Genomic DNA, 18,076 nt, shown 5'->3' on the forward strand with positions numbered 1-18,076 from the left:
TGAAGTCACTCAGTTGCGTCTGACCCTCAGCGACCCCATGGACTGTAGCCTTCCAGGCTCCTCCGTCCATGGGATTTTCCAGGCAAGAGTACTGGACTGGGGTGCCATTGCCTTCTCCAAGGCGGCAGCTAGCATATACTATTTTCTTTTTTTAAAAGGTGACACTTTACCCATTTAGAACACCATTTAGACACTGTTAGTGTATTCACAACATTGTGCATTATCTAATTCCAAGATATTTTTATCACTCCAGAAAGAAATACTGCCCATTAAGCAGACACTGCCCATATATTGTTTTGAAAATGGCTAGTGGTATCCTTGAGTTTGATACAGTTCTGAAAATTCAGATTCTCAGATATGCAGAAATATGTCTGAAACCATATCCACTATGGCGACCCATTTCCATTCTGGTGGCCAGGACTATAGTTAACTTCATTTTGATTTTTAAATTATCTTAACTATGTCATCATTAGCTGTTTTATGTATAGGCAGCTGTAATGTTAGTATAGTACATTAAAATATTTTAAAATCTTGCATATTCAAGGACAAATTAGATTTTTAGATACATGTGTATATTAGATAGTGTTAGATATAACATTACAAGATACTCTTTAAAATATAAAAAACATAGAATACACTGATATTCCTCAAAATCATAAATTCCCAACTGGTCGTTGACTCCAGTCCAGAGTATTGAGCCTTTTTTGGCATCAAACTATTTATGTCAATAATTCTCAATCCTGGTTGTGTGTTAGAACCACTTAATTTTTTAATTAGCAATACCTGGACCCCAACCCAGTACAAATAAACCAGAATCTCTAGAGTCATCATTGGACACAGAGAAAACAAGTCCAAAGAACAGTTTGTTTTTGTTTTTGTCAGAGTGGCTAAATCCCACAGAATATAGAGTACAAAGTGGGTATAATTGATTGATCTCTTTACAGGTGCAAATTGAATTAGCAGAGACTGTTATAAAAGCTTTACATTTCAGGCTCACAATCTTCAGAATGAGAAGAGAAGGTGTCGATGGATCTGGCTGTGGTCCTGGTGCTCTATTTCTCCTGTCTGCTTCTCCTGTCCCTCTGGAAACAGAGCTCTGGGAAAGGGAAGCTCCTGCCCGGACCTACTCCTCTCCCAATTCTTGGAAATACCCTACAGTTAGATGTTAATGACATCAGCAAATCCTTAAGTGATGTAAGTAGGTTTTATGCTCCTCCAGTGGCTAGCAAACAGTAAGTAAATTAAGCCCAGTTATGACACTAATGGGCTGCCCTGGGGTTTCCCAGGTGGTGCTAGTGGTAAAGAACCTGCCTGTCAATTCAGGAGACTTAAGAGACTCAGGTTTGATCCCTGGTTGGGAAGATCCCCTGGAGGAAGGCACGGCAACCCACCCCAGTGTTCTTGCCTGGAGGATCCCATGGACAGAGGAGGCTACAGTCCATAGGGTTACAAAGAGTTGGACACGACTGAAGCAACTTAGCATGCACGCACGGTGGCTCAGAGAGTAAAGAATCTGCTTACAATGTGGGACACCAGGGTTCGATCCCATCCCTGGGTCAGGAAGATCCCCTGAAGAAGGGAATGGCTACCCATTCCAGTATTCTTGTCAGGAGAATTCCATGGACTGAGGAGCTTGGCAGGCTATAGTCCATGGGGTCGCAAAGGGTTGGTCATGACTGACTGATACGCCAGTCAATCCTAAAGGAAATCAGTCCTGAATATTCATTGGAAGCTGAAACTCCAATAGTTTGGCCACCTGATGTGAAGAACTGACTCACTGGAAAAGACCCTGATGCTGGGAAAGATTGAAAGCAGAAGGAGAAGGGGATAACAGACGATGAAATGGGTTGGATGGCATCACCAACTTGATGGATATGAGTTTGAGCAAGCTCTGGGAGTTGCTGATGGACAGGGAAGCCTGGCGTGCTGCAGTCCTTGGGGTCGCAAAGAGTTGGACATGAATGAGCGACTGAACTGAGCTGACTAACACACACATATGATACTAATACATATTTCTGGGGGCACATTGTCAAAATAGGTCCTTGTGTAGCAAATTAGTCCCTGTAAATACTGTTACTTTTCTTGCCTTGTCATTGTCATAAATAGAGGGACAAAGTAGAGTTTGTGAGTAGAGAAATGTTTAGCTCTTTGTATGGTTGAAATAAAAGTGTCAAAAGCTGGGAGTATTGCTTCCCTTCTTTGTTTCATAGCCATTTGCTATGATTTGGGACAGAAGGTAAATGGTAAGTGAAGTGTTTTGTGATTTAAGATTTTCTTCCAGAAGTCATATACTATATAAGCTATGTGTTTCCTTCAGATGGCCAGAAAAATAGGACTTTTCTGAAAAAGGGCATTGTGCTTGAGGTTAAGAAATTAGCTTGGAATCAGAGCCAGCATGAGTGAATGAAAGAAAAAGTTGTCAGTCAGGGCCCAGTTGGTGGCAAGAGCATTGATTTACATTCTTGAGGAAGCTGGTGTCTGTACCCTGTGAATGCTGCAGTCTGGAAGAAGTTGTTCTTCCATGAGATGCTGCATGTCCTGGCACTGCCTCTATGATGCTTCTGTTGTTTCTGTTTTACTAATACCAGTGGATCTCAAACTGTCCTGGGCATTAGAGTTATCTGCACTTATTTTTTAAAATACAGATTTCTAATATTCATCTTTGGGCTACAGATTCAGAATTCTAATGACTGCCCTGTGGTGTTTCTGAAGCAGGCAGGTGGCTGTTGGTTTAAAGGTGGGCCTGGAGGGTTGATACATTGCTCAAGAATCAGAGATTGATAAGAAGGGTTTCAATTTTGAATCTTCTATATATATCCATGGAACTCTGGAAATGAATTGAAATCCTCAACCTCAGTTTCCTTATTTATAAGTTGGGGCAAATAAACCTGCTGATGGTGTTGATATGTGGATTAATTACAATCTGTGTACCAGTTACTTGAGTCCCATCTAAGTGGAAACTGTAACAATTACTATAATACTTATGTATTCAGAAATATGTTAGGCTGTTTGTGGAAGAATAGAAATGTAAAAGTGTGATGATAATATATTCTGAGTCAGGTATTATATTTTATCAAGTTGTGACCTATTTTGCTATTACATGCACCTCCTTTCCCAGCTCTCAGAAGTCTGTGGCCCTGTGTTCACTGTGTATTTTGGCATGAAGCCCACCGTGGTGTTGTATGGATATGAAGCAGTGAAGGAAACTCTGATTTGGGAGAAGAGTTCTCTGGAAGAGGCAGTCTCCCATTGCCTGAAAGAATTAGTAAAGGCCATGGTAGCTGTACTTGTGTGTGTGTTCAGCATTGGCATTGGGGGTGGAGAGGGTAGATTAGAGGAATTTGAAGAACCTGGCAGTAGATGTTGGTCTACCTGAAAGGCTGCCAACTGTAACTCACTCCTCCTTGCCTAGGGCCTCCCTCCTAGTTTCTGTTTCTCCTCCCGGCAGGAATCCTCTTCAGCAGCGGGAAGAGATGGAAGGAGACCAGGCGCTTCTCCCTCGTGACGCTGCGGAATTTCAGGATGGGGGAGTAGAGCGTCGAGGACCGCGTTCAAGAGGAAGCGCGCTGCCTGGTGGAGGAGCTGCGAAAAACCAACGGTGGGTGATTCTGTGCTCTGTAAGTCTGACCTTAACAGACTGCTATCTTCTCTGTTGACATCCTTGGAAACATTTCAGGAGAGGCCACATCTTTCACATGGGTTGTGGTTGTCAGCCCTTCTGTGGAGGGGGGAAGTGTGAAGAAGAGAAAGCCAAGGGAGGTTTTGTGTATCTGTGCTTGTCATATGTGTACTCCCATAACTGTGCGTGCAGTGTGGATATTGGTTATTTAATTGTAATCCTGAACTTCTTTTCAAGTCAGAATTCACAAGGAATGGTTTTGAATTACTTCCTGAAAGCATTAGATAACATTGTTTTACCATAGCATAAATGTGGTTGTCTATATCAGAGCCTTTCAGCAGGGAATATTTGTTAAGTGGACAGGGTTGGAATGACCTCATCATGCTCTTATGTAGCATGAAACGTGTGACTTGTATATTATATAATTGAACTATATTTATATATTAAGCATCACAGATGCATCTGAGAGCCCAGGCCTGTAGTTCTGACCAAGAGTAATACTGTCTATGGTTTTATTTTCTTAGGCATATCTTAGTACAGTTCTTATCAATTTTGATTTCTCTGTGCAGATGGTACCATTTAAAAATATCAGCTTTCATTATTTCTTGTTACTTAATACTTAGTATACTGATTTATATATACAGTTATTTATAAATTTTGAATAAATACTTGCTGCATCATAATTCTGCAAAATACACAAATACCAAGTTGGAAAATGTTTGGTTTAACTCGACTTTAGGATTATCAGTAACTGCTACCTGGTGTTCTCTGAATGAAATTTGGCTTTGCTTTCAGTTTTCTAAACATTGCCCCCTCTTTACTGGATTTTGGTAACAAATGTATAGTAATTATTTACTTCCCACTACTAGGTGTAATGACTTGTACAATGGTTATCACAAGGACTCTGATTTTAAGCTCATATTTCAAATTATTCTGTTTTAAAATTCTTTATTCTATATTAAATGAAAGACTTGAATTGGATTTACTGTGAATCACATATTGACAAAGAAATGCCCAAGGCTTTCAAAATTACCCTTTATCTATCTAGCCAAAATAAAAGTTGTTTTAAACTTAGATCTCTATAATTTAAAAGGAACCTGGTGTAGAAGCTCCTTAATGAAGCCTGGCATAATTCCATACCTTAACCATTTGTTCCAACATTTTACAAAAATTTGTAGTAAAAAAATGATATAACATGAGATCTATGATCTTAACAAATTAAGTGCACATTATAACTATGGATGGAAGTTTGTAACCTTGTACAAGAGACAGTGACCAAAATCATACCAAAGGAAAAGAAATGCAAGAAGGCAAAGTGGTTGTTTGAGGAGGCTTTAAAAATAGCTGAGGAAAGAAAAGAAGTGAAAGGCAAGGGAGAAAGGGAAAGATATACCCAACTAAATGCAGAGTTCCAGAGAATAGCAAGGGGAAATAAAAAGGCTTTCTTGAATGAACAATGCAAAGAAAGAGAGGAAAATAATAGAAGATCTCCTCAAGAAAACTGGAATGACAAGGGAACATTTCATGCAAAGATGGGTACAATAAAGGACAGAAATGGTAAGGACCTAACAGAAGCAGAAGAGATTAAGAAGAGGTAGCAAGAATACACAGAAGAACTGTACAAAAAAGGTCTTAATGACCTGAATAACCACAATGGTGTGGTCACTAACTAGAGCCAGACATCCTGGAGTGTGAAGTCAAGTGGGCCTTAGGAAGCATTACTACAAAGTTAATGGAGGTAAGGGAATTCCAGCTAAGCTATTTAAAATCCTAAAGATGATTGCTGTTAAAGTGCTGCACTCAGTATATCAGTAAATTTGGAAATCTCAGCAGTGGGCACAGGATTGGAAAAGGTCAGTTTTCATTCCAATCCCAAAGAAAGGCAATACCAGAGAATGTTCAGACTTCCATACAATTTCATATGCTACCAAGGTGATGCACAAAATTCTTCAAGCTGGGCTTCAGCAGTATGTGAGCTGAGAACTTCCAGATGTACAAGTTGGGTTTTGAAGAGGTAGAGGAAGGCAATCTGAAACAGATCAGATTGCCAACATTTTTTGGATCATGGAGAAGGAAGGGAGTTCCAGAAAAACATCTACTTCTTCTTTATTGACTACACTAAAGCCTTTGACTGTGTGGATCACAACAAACTATGGAAAGTTCTTAAAGAAATGGTAATACCAGACCACCTTACTCATCTCCTCAGAGACCTGTATACAGGTCAAGAAGCAATGATTAGAAGCGGAAATGGAACACATACTGTTAAAAATTGGGAAAGGAGTACAACAAAGCTGTATATTGTCACCCTGCTTATTTAACTTCTATGCAGAGTTCGGGATTCCCTGGTGTGAATTCCAGGCTGGATGAATCACAATCTGGAATCAAGATTGCCAGGAGAAATAACAACCTCATATATGCAGATGATACCATGCTAATGGCAGAAAGTGAATTTTTGTGTAGCTATTTGAATATTGAAGATGGAAGAAAATGCAACTTTTTTGCCATGTGATGCTTTATTATTTCAAGAAAGGTAAAAACGTAACTGAAGCACAAAAAGGGTTTGTGTAATGTTTGGAGAAGGTGCTATAATGGATCGAACATGTGAAAAATGGTTTGCAAATTTTCATGTTGGAGATTTCTTGCTGGATGATAATTCCTGATAAGGTAGATCAACTGAAGTTGATAGTGATCAATTATTGAGAACAATCCAGGTGGAAGACAGACAACATACTAAAAATATCCAAGTTAAGCATTGAAAATCATTTGCACCAGTTTGGTTATGTTAATCACATAGATGATTTGGTTCCACATAAGGTATGGGAAAAAAACCTTGACCGTATTTCCACATGCAACTCTCTACTTAAACGTAATAAAAACATTCATTTTTAAAACAAATTATGATCAGTGATGAAAAGTGGACACTGAAAAATAATGTGGAATGGAAGAGATTATGAAGCAAGCAAAATGAATCACCATCAACCACACCAAAGGCCGGTCTTCATGCAAAGAAGGTAATGTTATGTTTATGATGAAACTCTATTATGAGCTCCTTCTGGAAAACCAAACTATTAATTCCCACAAGTACTGCTTCCAGTTAGCACTTGGTGAACAATGTCTGGAATTACTCAACTGAAAATGCATAAATCTCCATGTGGATAATGCAAAACCACATGTTTCTTTGATGACCAGGAAGAAACTTTTAAAATTCGGCTGGGAAGTTCTGATTCAGCTGCCATACTCACTGGACATTGCACCTTTGGATATCAATTTATTTTGGTTTTTACAAAATTCTCTTTTTTTTTTTTCTCTAATTTTATTTTATTTTTAAACTTTACATAATTGTATTAGTTTTGCCAAATATCAAAATGAATCCACCACAGGTATACATGTGCTCCCCATCCCGAACCCTCCTCCCTCCTCCCTCCCCATACCATCCCTCTGGGCCGTCCCAGTGCACCAGCCCCAAGCATCCAGCATCATGCATCGAACCTGGACTGGCAACTCGTTTCCTACATGATATTTTACATGTTTCATTGCCATTCTCCCAAATCTTCCCACCCTCTCCCTCTCCCACAGAGTCCATAAGACTGTTCTATACATCAGTGTCTCTTTTGCTGTCTCGTACACCGGGTTATTGTTACCATCTTTCTAAATTCCATATATATGCGTTAGTATACTGTATTTATGTTTTTCCTTCTGGCTTACTTCACTCTGTGTAATAGGCTCCAGTTTCATCCACCTAATTAGAACTGATTCAAATGTATTCTTTTTAATGGCTGAGTAATACTCCATTGTTAAAAGCTTCTGCACATCAAAGGAAACTATTAGCAAGGTGAAAAGACAGCCTTCAGAATGGGAGAAAATAATAGCAAATGAAGCAACGGACAAACAACTAATCTCAAAAATATACAAGCAACTCCTACAGCTCAACTCCAGAAAAATAAACGACCCAATCAAAAAAATGGGCCAAAGAACTAAATAGACATTTCTCCAAAAAAGACATACAGATGGCTAACAAACACATGAAAAGATGCTCAACATCACTCATTATCAGAGAAATGCAAATCAAAACCACTATGAGGTACCATTTCACACCAGTCAGAATGGCTGCGATCCAAAAGTCTACAAATAATAAATGCTGGAGAGGGTGTGGAGAAAAGGGAACCCTCTTACACTGTTGGTGGGAATGCAAACTAGTACAGCCACTATGGAGAACAGTGTGGAGATTCCTTAAAAAACTGGAAATAGAACTGCCTTATGATCCAGCAACCCCACTGCTGGGCATACACACTGAGGAAACCAGAAGGGAAAGAGACACGTGTACCCCAATGTTCATCGCAGCACTGTTTATAATAGCCAAGACATGGAAGCAACCTAGATGTCCATCAGCAGATGAATGGCTAAGAAAGCTGTGGTACATATACAAAATTCTCTTAATGCAAAAATTTTCAGTTCCCTGGAAGACTGTAAAAGACACCTGGAACATTTCTTTGCTCAAAACCAAAAAGTTTTAGGAAGATGGAAGTATGAAGTTGCGTGAAAAATTGCAGAAGGTAGGGGAACAAACGGTGAATATGTTGTTCAATAAAGTCCTTGGTGAAAATGAAAGATGTCTTTTCTTTTTACTTCAACAAAGGAAGTTTTTGGCCAAATGGATACTTTTTGTTTTTGTAAGTTTGACTCATTTAGATACTTCATCTAAGGGGAATCATGAATCCTTTGTCCTACTGTGATTGGCTTTTTTCACTAAGTACAGTTGGCTCAAGGTTCATCTATGTTGTATCATGTGGGAAGATTTGTTTCATTTTTATGGCTGAATACTATTCCAGTATTTATATTTATATGTTTTTTTTATTCATTAATCATTGGGGGCTATTTAGATTGTTTTACCTCAACTTTTAAGGTTATGGAAATACAAATATCACTTTGAAAGTTTGCATCAGTTCTTTTGAATAGAAACTCAGAAAGGGGATTGCTGGGTAATATGGTAATTCTAGTTTTAATTATTTGGGAAACCATCCTAGTGTTTTGCATAGGAGCTTCTGGTAGTAGTATTCTACCTCCCCACCCTCACCAACAGTTGTTATTTTCTTCTCCACTCCCTCCCTCTCCTTCCTTCTATCCCTTCATCCTTCTTTTTTTTTTTTTTTGGATAGTGCCTATTGGCACCACACTCCAATACTCTTGCCTGGAAAATCCCATGGACGGAGGAACCTGGTGGGCTGCAGTCCATGGGGTCACAAAGAGTCGGATACGACTGAGCGACTTCCCCTTTTCTAACAGATAGAATAGGTGATATTTCTTGCTTCTGATTTGCATTTTCTAATTTGGAGTATATATGCTGCTGCTAAGTCGCTTCAGTCGTGTCCGACTCTGTGCGACCCCATAGACGGCAGCCCACCAGGCTCCCCCGTCCCTGGGATTCTCCAGGCAAGAACACTGGAGTGGGTTTGGAGTATATATAAATCTTGACAATTTTCCCACTATTTTGTAATGCAAGTGTCAGATTTGATCCTTGATGGCTGAGGCATCCATTTCAAAGGGGCATCCAAACCTGACTGTCTCAGATAAACAGCCACAGGACTAGATAAAGAGCTGGTTGCCTCCCCCAACTGAGTCTCCTTTGTTTTAGAGATCTTGCTTGATTTCAGTGACTGACTTTTTGAGCTACATTTTTTCCTTTTCTCTTCCTGTGCTTTAAATTCCCACTCATATATATTAAGTTCACCAATAAAGAGTATTGAATCGCATTTTCAGTTGTACACCTTAAACTAATATATTGTAACTCAGCTATACTTCAGATAAAAAAAAAAAAAACAGTGAGCCCTTCATTGGAAATATGATTAACTTGATTTAAATGATGGGGAAAAAATGAGAATTTATTAAAACTGTGAAATGAAATATTTCTTGCCATATTGGAGGGCAAGAAATGTCACAGCCTTCAGCGATTTTGGGCCTCCAAAAGTGAGGGCTCTCAAAAGGGACCACAATGCCTGTGATCCAACAGATGCCACCACCCCTCACGGTGATTGCTGAGGAGCTGGGAGTGTGGTGGTGGTGGTGGTGGGGGCGGGGGCGGTGGATGCAGGAAGCAGCCATTTGCCACATCTGCCACCTCTGACTGTAAACCAGGAATTAAGGATGTAAACAATCAAGAAACAGGATTTGGCTCCAGATAGCTAAAGGTGCATATGAAAGGAATGAATTCAATGAGCCCAGAGGCTTGAACCTCATGAACCACAGCTCTCTCATGTTAGCTTCTCCTCTTCTGATTCTACATGTGATTCTTTCAGCTGTTCATTAAGCAAAAAATATTTTGAGGTCCCTAATTATTCTCCTTTGTATATCAGTGCTTAATTTCCTACAGGCTTTCCAGACAGATGATAGTCAGCACTCATAATTTTAGTTACTAAAATTTTTAATTTTTTTTTGGTATTTTGGTATTTTTAAATGACCTCTTTAATTTTCGCCATTTTCTCTTCAAATTAACAGTCATCTTGGGTGAAAAGGGTACAAGAAAAGGCAGCGGAAGTGAATTGAATAATAAAAAACATGTGAAAAATGTTTTTTAAATAAAAAACCCATTATTTAATTACCTGTGCTGAAATCTACTCATTTTAAGTTAAAAGTGAAGTATTGATTTTATGCTTGTGGAATATTTGTTAAGGGTATTCATAGATATGATATTGTTTAAAGTTTCTAAAACAACTTTCACATGTTATCACAAACACCAAATGTTTCATCTGTATACTTCAATGGTGTCTTAAAATTGTTTCTGATTTTTTAGCCTCACCCTGCAATCCCACTTTCATCCTGTGCTGTGCTCCCTGCAATGTGATCTGCTCCATTATTTTCCAGAACCGTTTTGATTATAAAGATCAGACTTTTCTAAGTCTAATGGAAAAGTTGAATGAAAACTTTAGGATTCTGAGCTCTCCATAAGTTCAGGTGAGGCCAAGGTCCTTTCTTCTTGAGGAATTGTTGTAGGAAGGAGGACCCCTTCCACGGCCTGAAACTAGGCTCTTGTCTAACGCTCGGAAATGAGTTGTCTGAGGAGACACATGTGCTGACAAAGCAAGAGATTTTATTGGGAAAGGGCACCCGGGTGGAGAGCAGTAGTGTAAGGGAACCCAGAACTGCTCTGTCAAATTGTTGTAGGAAGGGGGACCCCTTCCAGGACCCAAAACTGGGCTCTTGTCTAACACTCAGAAATGAATTGTCCGAGGAGACACATGTGCTGACAAAGCAAGAGATTTTATTGGGAAAGGGCACCCGGGTGGAGAGCAGTAGGGTAAGGGAACCCAGGAGAACAGCTCTGCCTCGTGGCTGGAAGTCTTGGGTTTTATGGTGATGGGATTAGTTTCTGGGTGGTCTTTGGCCAATCATTCTAATTCAGAGTCTTTCCTGGTGGCGCACGCATTGCTCAGCCAAGATGGATGCTAGTGAGAGGGATTCTGGGAAGTGGACAGACATGCAGTGTCTCCTTTCAACCTTTCCCATACTTATTAGTTCCGTATTCCTTATCAAGATCTCCTGTCATAAAACAACTCATGCAAATAGTTACTATGGTGCCTGGCCAGGGTGGGCAGTTTCAGTGTGCTTCCCCTAACAAAATGGCTTGCAGTCTTGGGTTTTACAGTGATGGGATTAGTTTCCAGGTTGTCCTTAGCCAATCATTCTGACTCAGAGTCCCTCCTGGTGGTGTATGCCTTGTTCAGCCAAGATGGATGTCAGAGAGAAGGATTCTGGGAGGTGGTCGGACAGGTTGTTGGGAAGCCCAGTACAAAATAGCCGGTTGGAGGAAGTCCTTGGGAAAATGGCGAAGGGCCAGAAATACCCCGGCTTGATATGCTCGGGCAGAAAAACATCTCCCGTCTTTGGTTATGCCTGGCGCCAAGATTTAATAATAAACATTAAGGATGTTGCTTGAGAAACGGGTTATGGGATAAGCACATGGGTCACTTAGAGCACACTGTCCTTGAAATATTTTTACTGATTAGGTGTTAACCCCGTACGCGTTCTGCTGGCTGTATACTCTAAGCTCTTTGTTCCTGCTTCTATAAAAAGGCTTGACTACAGAAATAAACTTGTCAGTCCTTGCAAGAGACTGTCTGAGTGTCCTTCTTTCAGGTTCGTCGCTTCCAAGTCCCGGGGAGAAAATCCCCAACACAGGTGGTGTCTCCTTTTGACCTTTCCAGAACTCTTCTGGTTGGTGGAGGCTTATTAGTTCCCTGTTCCTTACCAGGAACCTCGTGTCATAAAACAGCTCATGCAAATGGTTACTATGGTGCCTGGCCAGGGTGGGCTGTTTCAATCAATGTGCTTCCCCTAACAATCATTTCTGCTGTTTTCTCCATGAGGTCCAGATCTCTATACACCAAACTGTGAGGTGAAATTGTGAAGAGTACAGTCCTGCCTAGAGCTTAGCATCATGGAGTGCTCATCTGGGGCTGATGGTTGAGCCCTTTGATGATAGACAAGAAAATGCTTGCCCAGAAAACAGAACTGCAGTTCAGTCCTGTTGACACTGTTCAGTGGTTTTTCACACCAACTTCCAGAAACTACTTTGGTAACTTCTCCAAAGGGATGCCTGCAGCAATTGAAGGACTTCTAGGTCCTTCTGGAAAGGCTCCCATTACTCACAAGTCTTGTCATTCAATCTCCACTGTTGACTAAAAAAATATAGTTACATCTTGAAAGTAGAGAGTTATTTTATTTGGTGGGCATGGTTAGGACTCTGAGTGCGGGTGACCACATCTGAGAAAATTGCTCCAAGGAGGCAGGAGGGGGAGTCAGACTATATATATGTTTGCAACAAAGGGAGCAAGCAGTCTGAACATCAAAGATCAGATATCAAGTTAAGGAATTTAGCATTCTGTGTATGAGAAGATGCAAGCCTCTCGGATCACTGAATTCATTCCTTTCATATGCACGTCAGCTCTCTGGGGCCAAATCCGGTTTCCTTTTTCACCTGGAGGAGTGGCAGCCTCTTTGAATTTCTTCTTGCCTTCCCCCAGCTCCTCAGCAGTCATCTTGGGGGGGTGGCAGCATCTGTCAGATCTCAGTTTTGGGAGCCCTCATTTACATTTGGAGGCCAGAAATCACTAATGGCTATGACGTTTCTTGTTTATTGATATGGAAGGAGATACTTTAATTTCATACCACTTAGTTGCTATTTAGGGCTTTCCCAGTGGCTCATGGGTAAAGAATCCATCTGCAGTGCAGGAGATGTGAGAGATGCAGGTTCCATCCCTGGGTCAGGAAGGTGGGAATGGCAACCCACTCCAGTATTCTCGCCTGGAGAATCCCATGGACAGAGGAGACTGTCAGGCTACAGTTCATGGGGTCACAAAGTGTCAAACACAACTGAAGTAACTTAGCACACACACACACACACACACACACAGTTGCTACTTAAGCACATGAGTTGACAGAAATATCTGCATTTAGTAAGGAGGAGAATATCTCCTTCAAAGGGGAGAGTGCTAGCACAGGACAACTAGGATAGGAGGGAGATCTTGATGCTTCATTTGGCATCTTAACCTACAAGGTAATTGCTTTGGGAATGACAAAATGATTGTTTTTGTGTGTATAAGAAACATAAACAAACACTACAGGCGTACCCTGTGCTAAGCTATGTTCTACCCTCTGCCTAAGAGACATCACAGAAATCACTTAATTCCTCTGGTGCCCAGTTACTTTATCCATAAAATATTGTTGTGTTTCCTGGTTCTTTAGGATCCTTTCAGCCCTAAAATATTGATTTTATGTTTGAGTATACGAGGCAGAAGTAGAAACATCAAAGACCAGCTCTGTGTTCTTTCCAGGTTGTTTAAATTCTCTTATCATCTACAAATGTAAATCATAGTATTTCATGTCATCCTATATATCATGATGGTAAGGAAGAATTGAGGTAAAATATGAGAGAATTGAGATAAAAATGCATTTATGCAATAAACATGATATATGTATATAGGAAAAAAATTACCATATTTGATCCATGGTCATAATTTTCTCCCTCAAATGCATCTGTCAACATATGTGTGTATGTGTTAGTCACTCAGTCATGCCCGACTCTATGTGACCCCATGGACTGTAGCCCGCCAGGCTTCTCTGTCCATGGGATTCTTCAAGCAAGAATACTGGAGTGGATTGCCATGCCCTCCTCCAGGGGATCTTCCCGACTCAGAGATCGAATCCAGGTCTCCTGCATTGCAAGCAGACTCCTTACCATCTGAGCCACAAGGGAAGCCTATACTCATATAAACATGATATATGAATATAGGAAAAAATTATCATATTTGATCCAGGGTCATAATTTTCTCCTTCAAATACATCTGTCAACATAGAGAATTATGTATTTGTGAAGTGAAAATTTCTCTCAATACAGAGACCATATTATATTAATATTTATACCACAGTTGTTAACCAGGGCTTGGCATATTAAATAAGTCTTCACTAAGTGTTTTTTATTTAAGAAACTACTGCTTTGTCTTCTAGATCTGCAATACTTGCCCTGCTCTCCTAGATTGTTTCTCTGGGAGTCATAACAGAGTACTTAAAAATGCTGCTTATTCACAAAATTATTTTTTGGAGCAAATAAGGAAACACCAAGCATCCCTGGACATTAACAATCCTCGAGACGTTATTGATTGTTTTCTGATCAAAATGGAGCAGGTAAAATGTTAATGACAGCTCAGTTCTTTGATTGCTTGCGCATTTTGCAATTCATTGAATAGTTTTGAATTTACTAGGAAAGTTTCAGTGACCAAGTAAGTAATGCCAATAAGCATTTTAAGTGTCTATTGTGTGCGTGTATTGTATGCACTAAACATTATGAAAGATACAGTATTTAACTTTTAAATAAATGGAAAAATTGATCTTGCTTTTTGGGTACTAGTTGGACTGTGAAGAAAGCTGAGCGCTGAAGAATTGATGCTTTTGAACTGTGGTGTTCGAGAAGACTCTTGAGAGTCCCTTGGACTGCAAGGAGGTCCAACCAGTCCTAAAGGGGATCAGTCCTGGGTGTTCATCAGAAGGACTGATGCTAAAGCTGCAACTCCAATACTTTGGCCGCCTCATGTGAAGAGTTGACAGAGTTGACTCATTGGAAAAGACCGTGATGCTGGGAGGGATTGGGGGCAGGAGGAGAAGGGGACGACAGAGGATGAGATGGCTGGATGGCATCACCAACTTGATGGATGTGAGTTTGAGTGAACTCTGGGAGTTGGTGATGGACAGGGAGGCCTGGCATGCTGTGATTCATGGGGTCTCAAAGAGTAGGACACGACTGAGCGACTGAACTGAGCTGAACTGAGTATACCCAAGAAGAGTCAGAATGACTCTTCAGGTGAAAAATAAATAATTACAAACAAGGTATAAAATACAAATATTGTAGTATAATATGAAGATGGGCATGATCTCTGCACACACTGTTTGAGGGAATGGAAGAGAATGGCTTAATCTAGCTGGACTGGACTGGACTTAATCTGCATGTCAGGTGGTTGAAAATAAATGTAATATGTTTGCATGAAGGAGAAGGAAAGGAATTTCAGATGGATGAATAGTGTATATAGAGGTGCAAAGGTGTATGATGGGAAAGAGTAGGTGAATGAAAGAGAGAAGCCTTAATTGAATGTAAAGTAAAATGAATTGTCATAGATATGGAGTTCGAGGCTGGTATCCGAGACTCTGAACCCTGCACCATTAGTTGAAAAGACTGTTTTCCTCACACGAACCATCATGGCACCCTTGTCAAAAATCAGTGGAAGGGTTTATTTGTGTAATCTCAAATCTTTTCCAATCGTCTATATGAAAATATTATGCCATAACATATTATCTGTTCTTCTTAATTACTAGCATTGTATTATAGTTAGCTTTGAAATTGAGAAGTGTGAGTCCTCTAACTTTGTTGTTAATTTTTAAGAATATTTTGGCTATTCTGAGTGCCCTGAATTTTCAGACTAATTATAGGATAAACTCATCAATTTTTGCCAGGAAGACAGTAGTGATTTTGGTAGGGATTGTAGGAAATCTGTAGATCAGTTTGTGGCGTAATGTCATTTTAAAAAATAAGATGAAATTCACATACCATACAGTTATCCATTTAAAGTGTACAATTTAGTGGTATTTATTGCACTCACAGTATTGTGTGATTACTTGCTGTCTCTAATTTCAAAACTTTTCCATCATTCTGCAGGAACATATGCTACCAGTAAATGATCACTAACACATCTTGTGTTAACCTGTTATCTGCTTTATATCTCTATGAATTTGCCTATTATGTATATATCATATGAAAGGTCTCACAGCATTGTCCCTTTTGTTTCTAGCTCTTTCACCTAGTATAGTATTTAGGAGGTTCATCTAAGTTGCATGTATCAGTACTTTGTTATTTTCTTTTATGGATGAGTAGTATTGAATTTTTGCACATATTATAATTTTTTAATCCATTCATCTATTGATGGACATCTGTTTTGTTTCTGTCTTTGAGTTTTATGAATAGTGTTACTGTAAACATTTGTGTACAAGTTTTTGATGGACATTTTTCCATTTTTGTGGGGTGTATTTATAGGAGTAGAATTGATGAGCTATGTGGCAATTTTATGTCTAATTTTGAGGAACTGGCGATGCCAGGAGCCAGCATGAGGAACTCCACCCGTGGCAAAGGTCGTGAGGAAGGAGGCTCGGCATACGCAAAGGCGGGATCGAGCCTCAGGAGTCCCCCTGGAAATTCTCGAGCATCTACCCCCAAAACCAGAGTCTGACTACTTTACTGCTTTATGCTCTCACCTACACCTCTGACTTTATGGGGGGCTGTCCCCCACCACCTCTGTCTGAAAAAGAGTTAACTTATAGCTCCAGTTAATAAAGTTCCTGGGTGTGACAAGAGTGTTTCAACCTACAAGCTCCTTTGGAAGTCCTCTAGCCTGCCTGAACAGGTTCTTACAGCCACATGTGATTGTTCAGAGTCTCCCAACTGTGAGAGGCATGAGATCTTCTAAACTGTATAAATACAGATTCCTTTGAGCAGTTAAAAGATTGATTAGAAATTGTATTGGTGAAGGGTTTTTCACTTGTTGGGCCAATGTTTGCTCCTAAGTTTCCATATCCCTTACCTACTGTGTCCCTGAGAGTGTATTGATTAATATAATTGATGTATAGGAATGTAAGTAGTAGCTTTAATGTTTGTAACCTTGGACCCTTGAGTTAATTCTTTTTTTATTATAGCCCACCACACCTTTGCCCTATAGGAATGCAACTTTATCTAATGCTTTCGGAGGGTGGGGCCTGACTTTAGAATAATCACCTTTAGAGAAAAATAAGTTTTCTGAAGAAAGGATCATAAAATGTTAACAGGCCTCTTGACCAGAAGATGATGTAATTCACCTAAACTTTTGCATATGATAAGTTTGCAGGAAGAAAGCCTGGCTTACTGCTGACTCTACCCCTTCCTCCATTATTCTCTATGCACAACTTAAGGCATAAAAACTACTTTGGAAAATAAAGTGCGGGCCTTGTTCACCAAAACTTGGTCTCCCCATGTCATTCTTTCTCTCACCTTCTGGCTGAATTCCCATCTGGAGCGTGGAGGCTCGTCAAGCCTACTAATTATGCCTGGGCTTCTAAGATCTGTCCAGGGAGGCCTTAGTGTCTCCTCTGCTTCAGAAGAATGGGAGGATGCCTGTGGCCTACGTAGGTGATGCAAATTCCTTATTTTGGAATTTTATTAGCTTTCCATGTAAACCAAGTTATTCAGCCTCTTTTCTCCACTGAATTTTCTCACTGAGCTATCCTTATTTGATCACTCTTTATGTCTTTAACTCTATCGTATCCTGATTGCTGAAGCCATCTCCCCTTCGAAACCCCTGGATCCTGCTGGGTCTGGCCCCCAGTATGGCAGCCTTTTCCACAGTGACTACAGTAGTCATGTTCCCACGAGCAATGTACAGGGGTCCTGTTGACCCACATAGTGGCCAATATGTATTTTATAATTTTTTGTAATTATTAAAGCTAGCCTAATTAATGTGAATACTGGCCAGAATACTGGAGTGGGTAGCTGTTTCCTTTTCCGGGGATCTTCCCAACCTAAGGTTTGAACTTAGGTCTCCCTCATTGCAGGCAGATTCTTTACCAGCTGAGTATATCAGAGAAGCCCAGTTGGTCTGGATAGTTCTTCTATTTCAATTAAAAAATTTTTACCTGTCAGTTATACCTCAGTAAAACTTGGAAATTTTTTATGTATTTAATGTGTGTGTGCATGCATGCTCAATTGCTTTAGTTGTGTACAGCTCTTTGGGACCCTATGGACTGTAGCCCACCAGGCTTCTCTCTCCATGGGATTCTCCAGGCAAGAATACTGGAGTGGGTTGCCATGCCCTCCTCAAGGGGATCTTCCAGACCCAGGGATCGAACCTGTGTCTCCTGCATTGCAGGCAGATTCTTTACCACTGAGCC

The 18,076-nt window shown here is 40.2% G+C and overlaps 1 protein-coding gene across 1 annotated transcript in view; it reads left to right on the forward strand.

Moving 5' to 3' along the window:
• Nucleotides 1–1,026: 1,026 nt before the first annotated feature.
• Nucleotides 1,027–18,076, forward strand: part of LOC109553246 (cytochrome P450 2C19-like) — a 46,430-nt gene continuing 29,380 nt past the window's right edge. The window contains exons 1-4 of the mRNA XM_070780396.1: nucleotides 1,027–1,232; nucleotides 3,449–3,598; nucleotides 16,194–16,380; nucleotides 17,468–17,565. Coding sequence (XP_070636497.1) covers nucleotides 1,027–1,232; nucleotides 3,449–3,598; nucleotides 16,194–16,380; nucleotides 17,468–17,565 — 641 coding nt within the window. The remainder of the gene's footprint in view (nucleotides 1,233–3,448; nucleotides 3,599–16,193; nucleotides 16,381–17,467; nucleotides 17,566–18,076) is intronic.

This window comes from Bos indicus, chromosome 26, assembly GCF_029378745.1.
Source record: "Bos indicus isolate NIAB-ARS_2022 breed Sahiwal x Tharparkar chromosome 26, NIAB-ARS_B.indTharparkar_mat_pri_1.0, whole genome shotgun sequence".
Lineage (NCBI taxonomy): Eukaryota > Metazoa > Chordata > Mammalia > Artiodactyla > Bovidae > Bos > Bos indicus.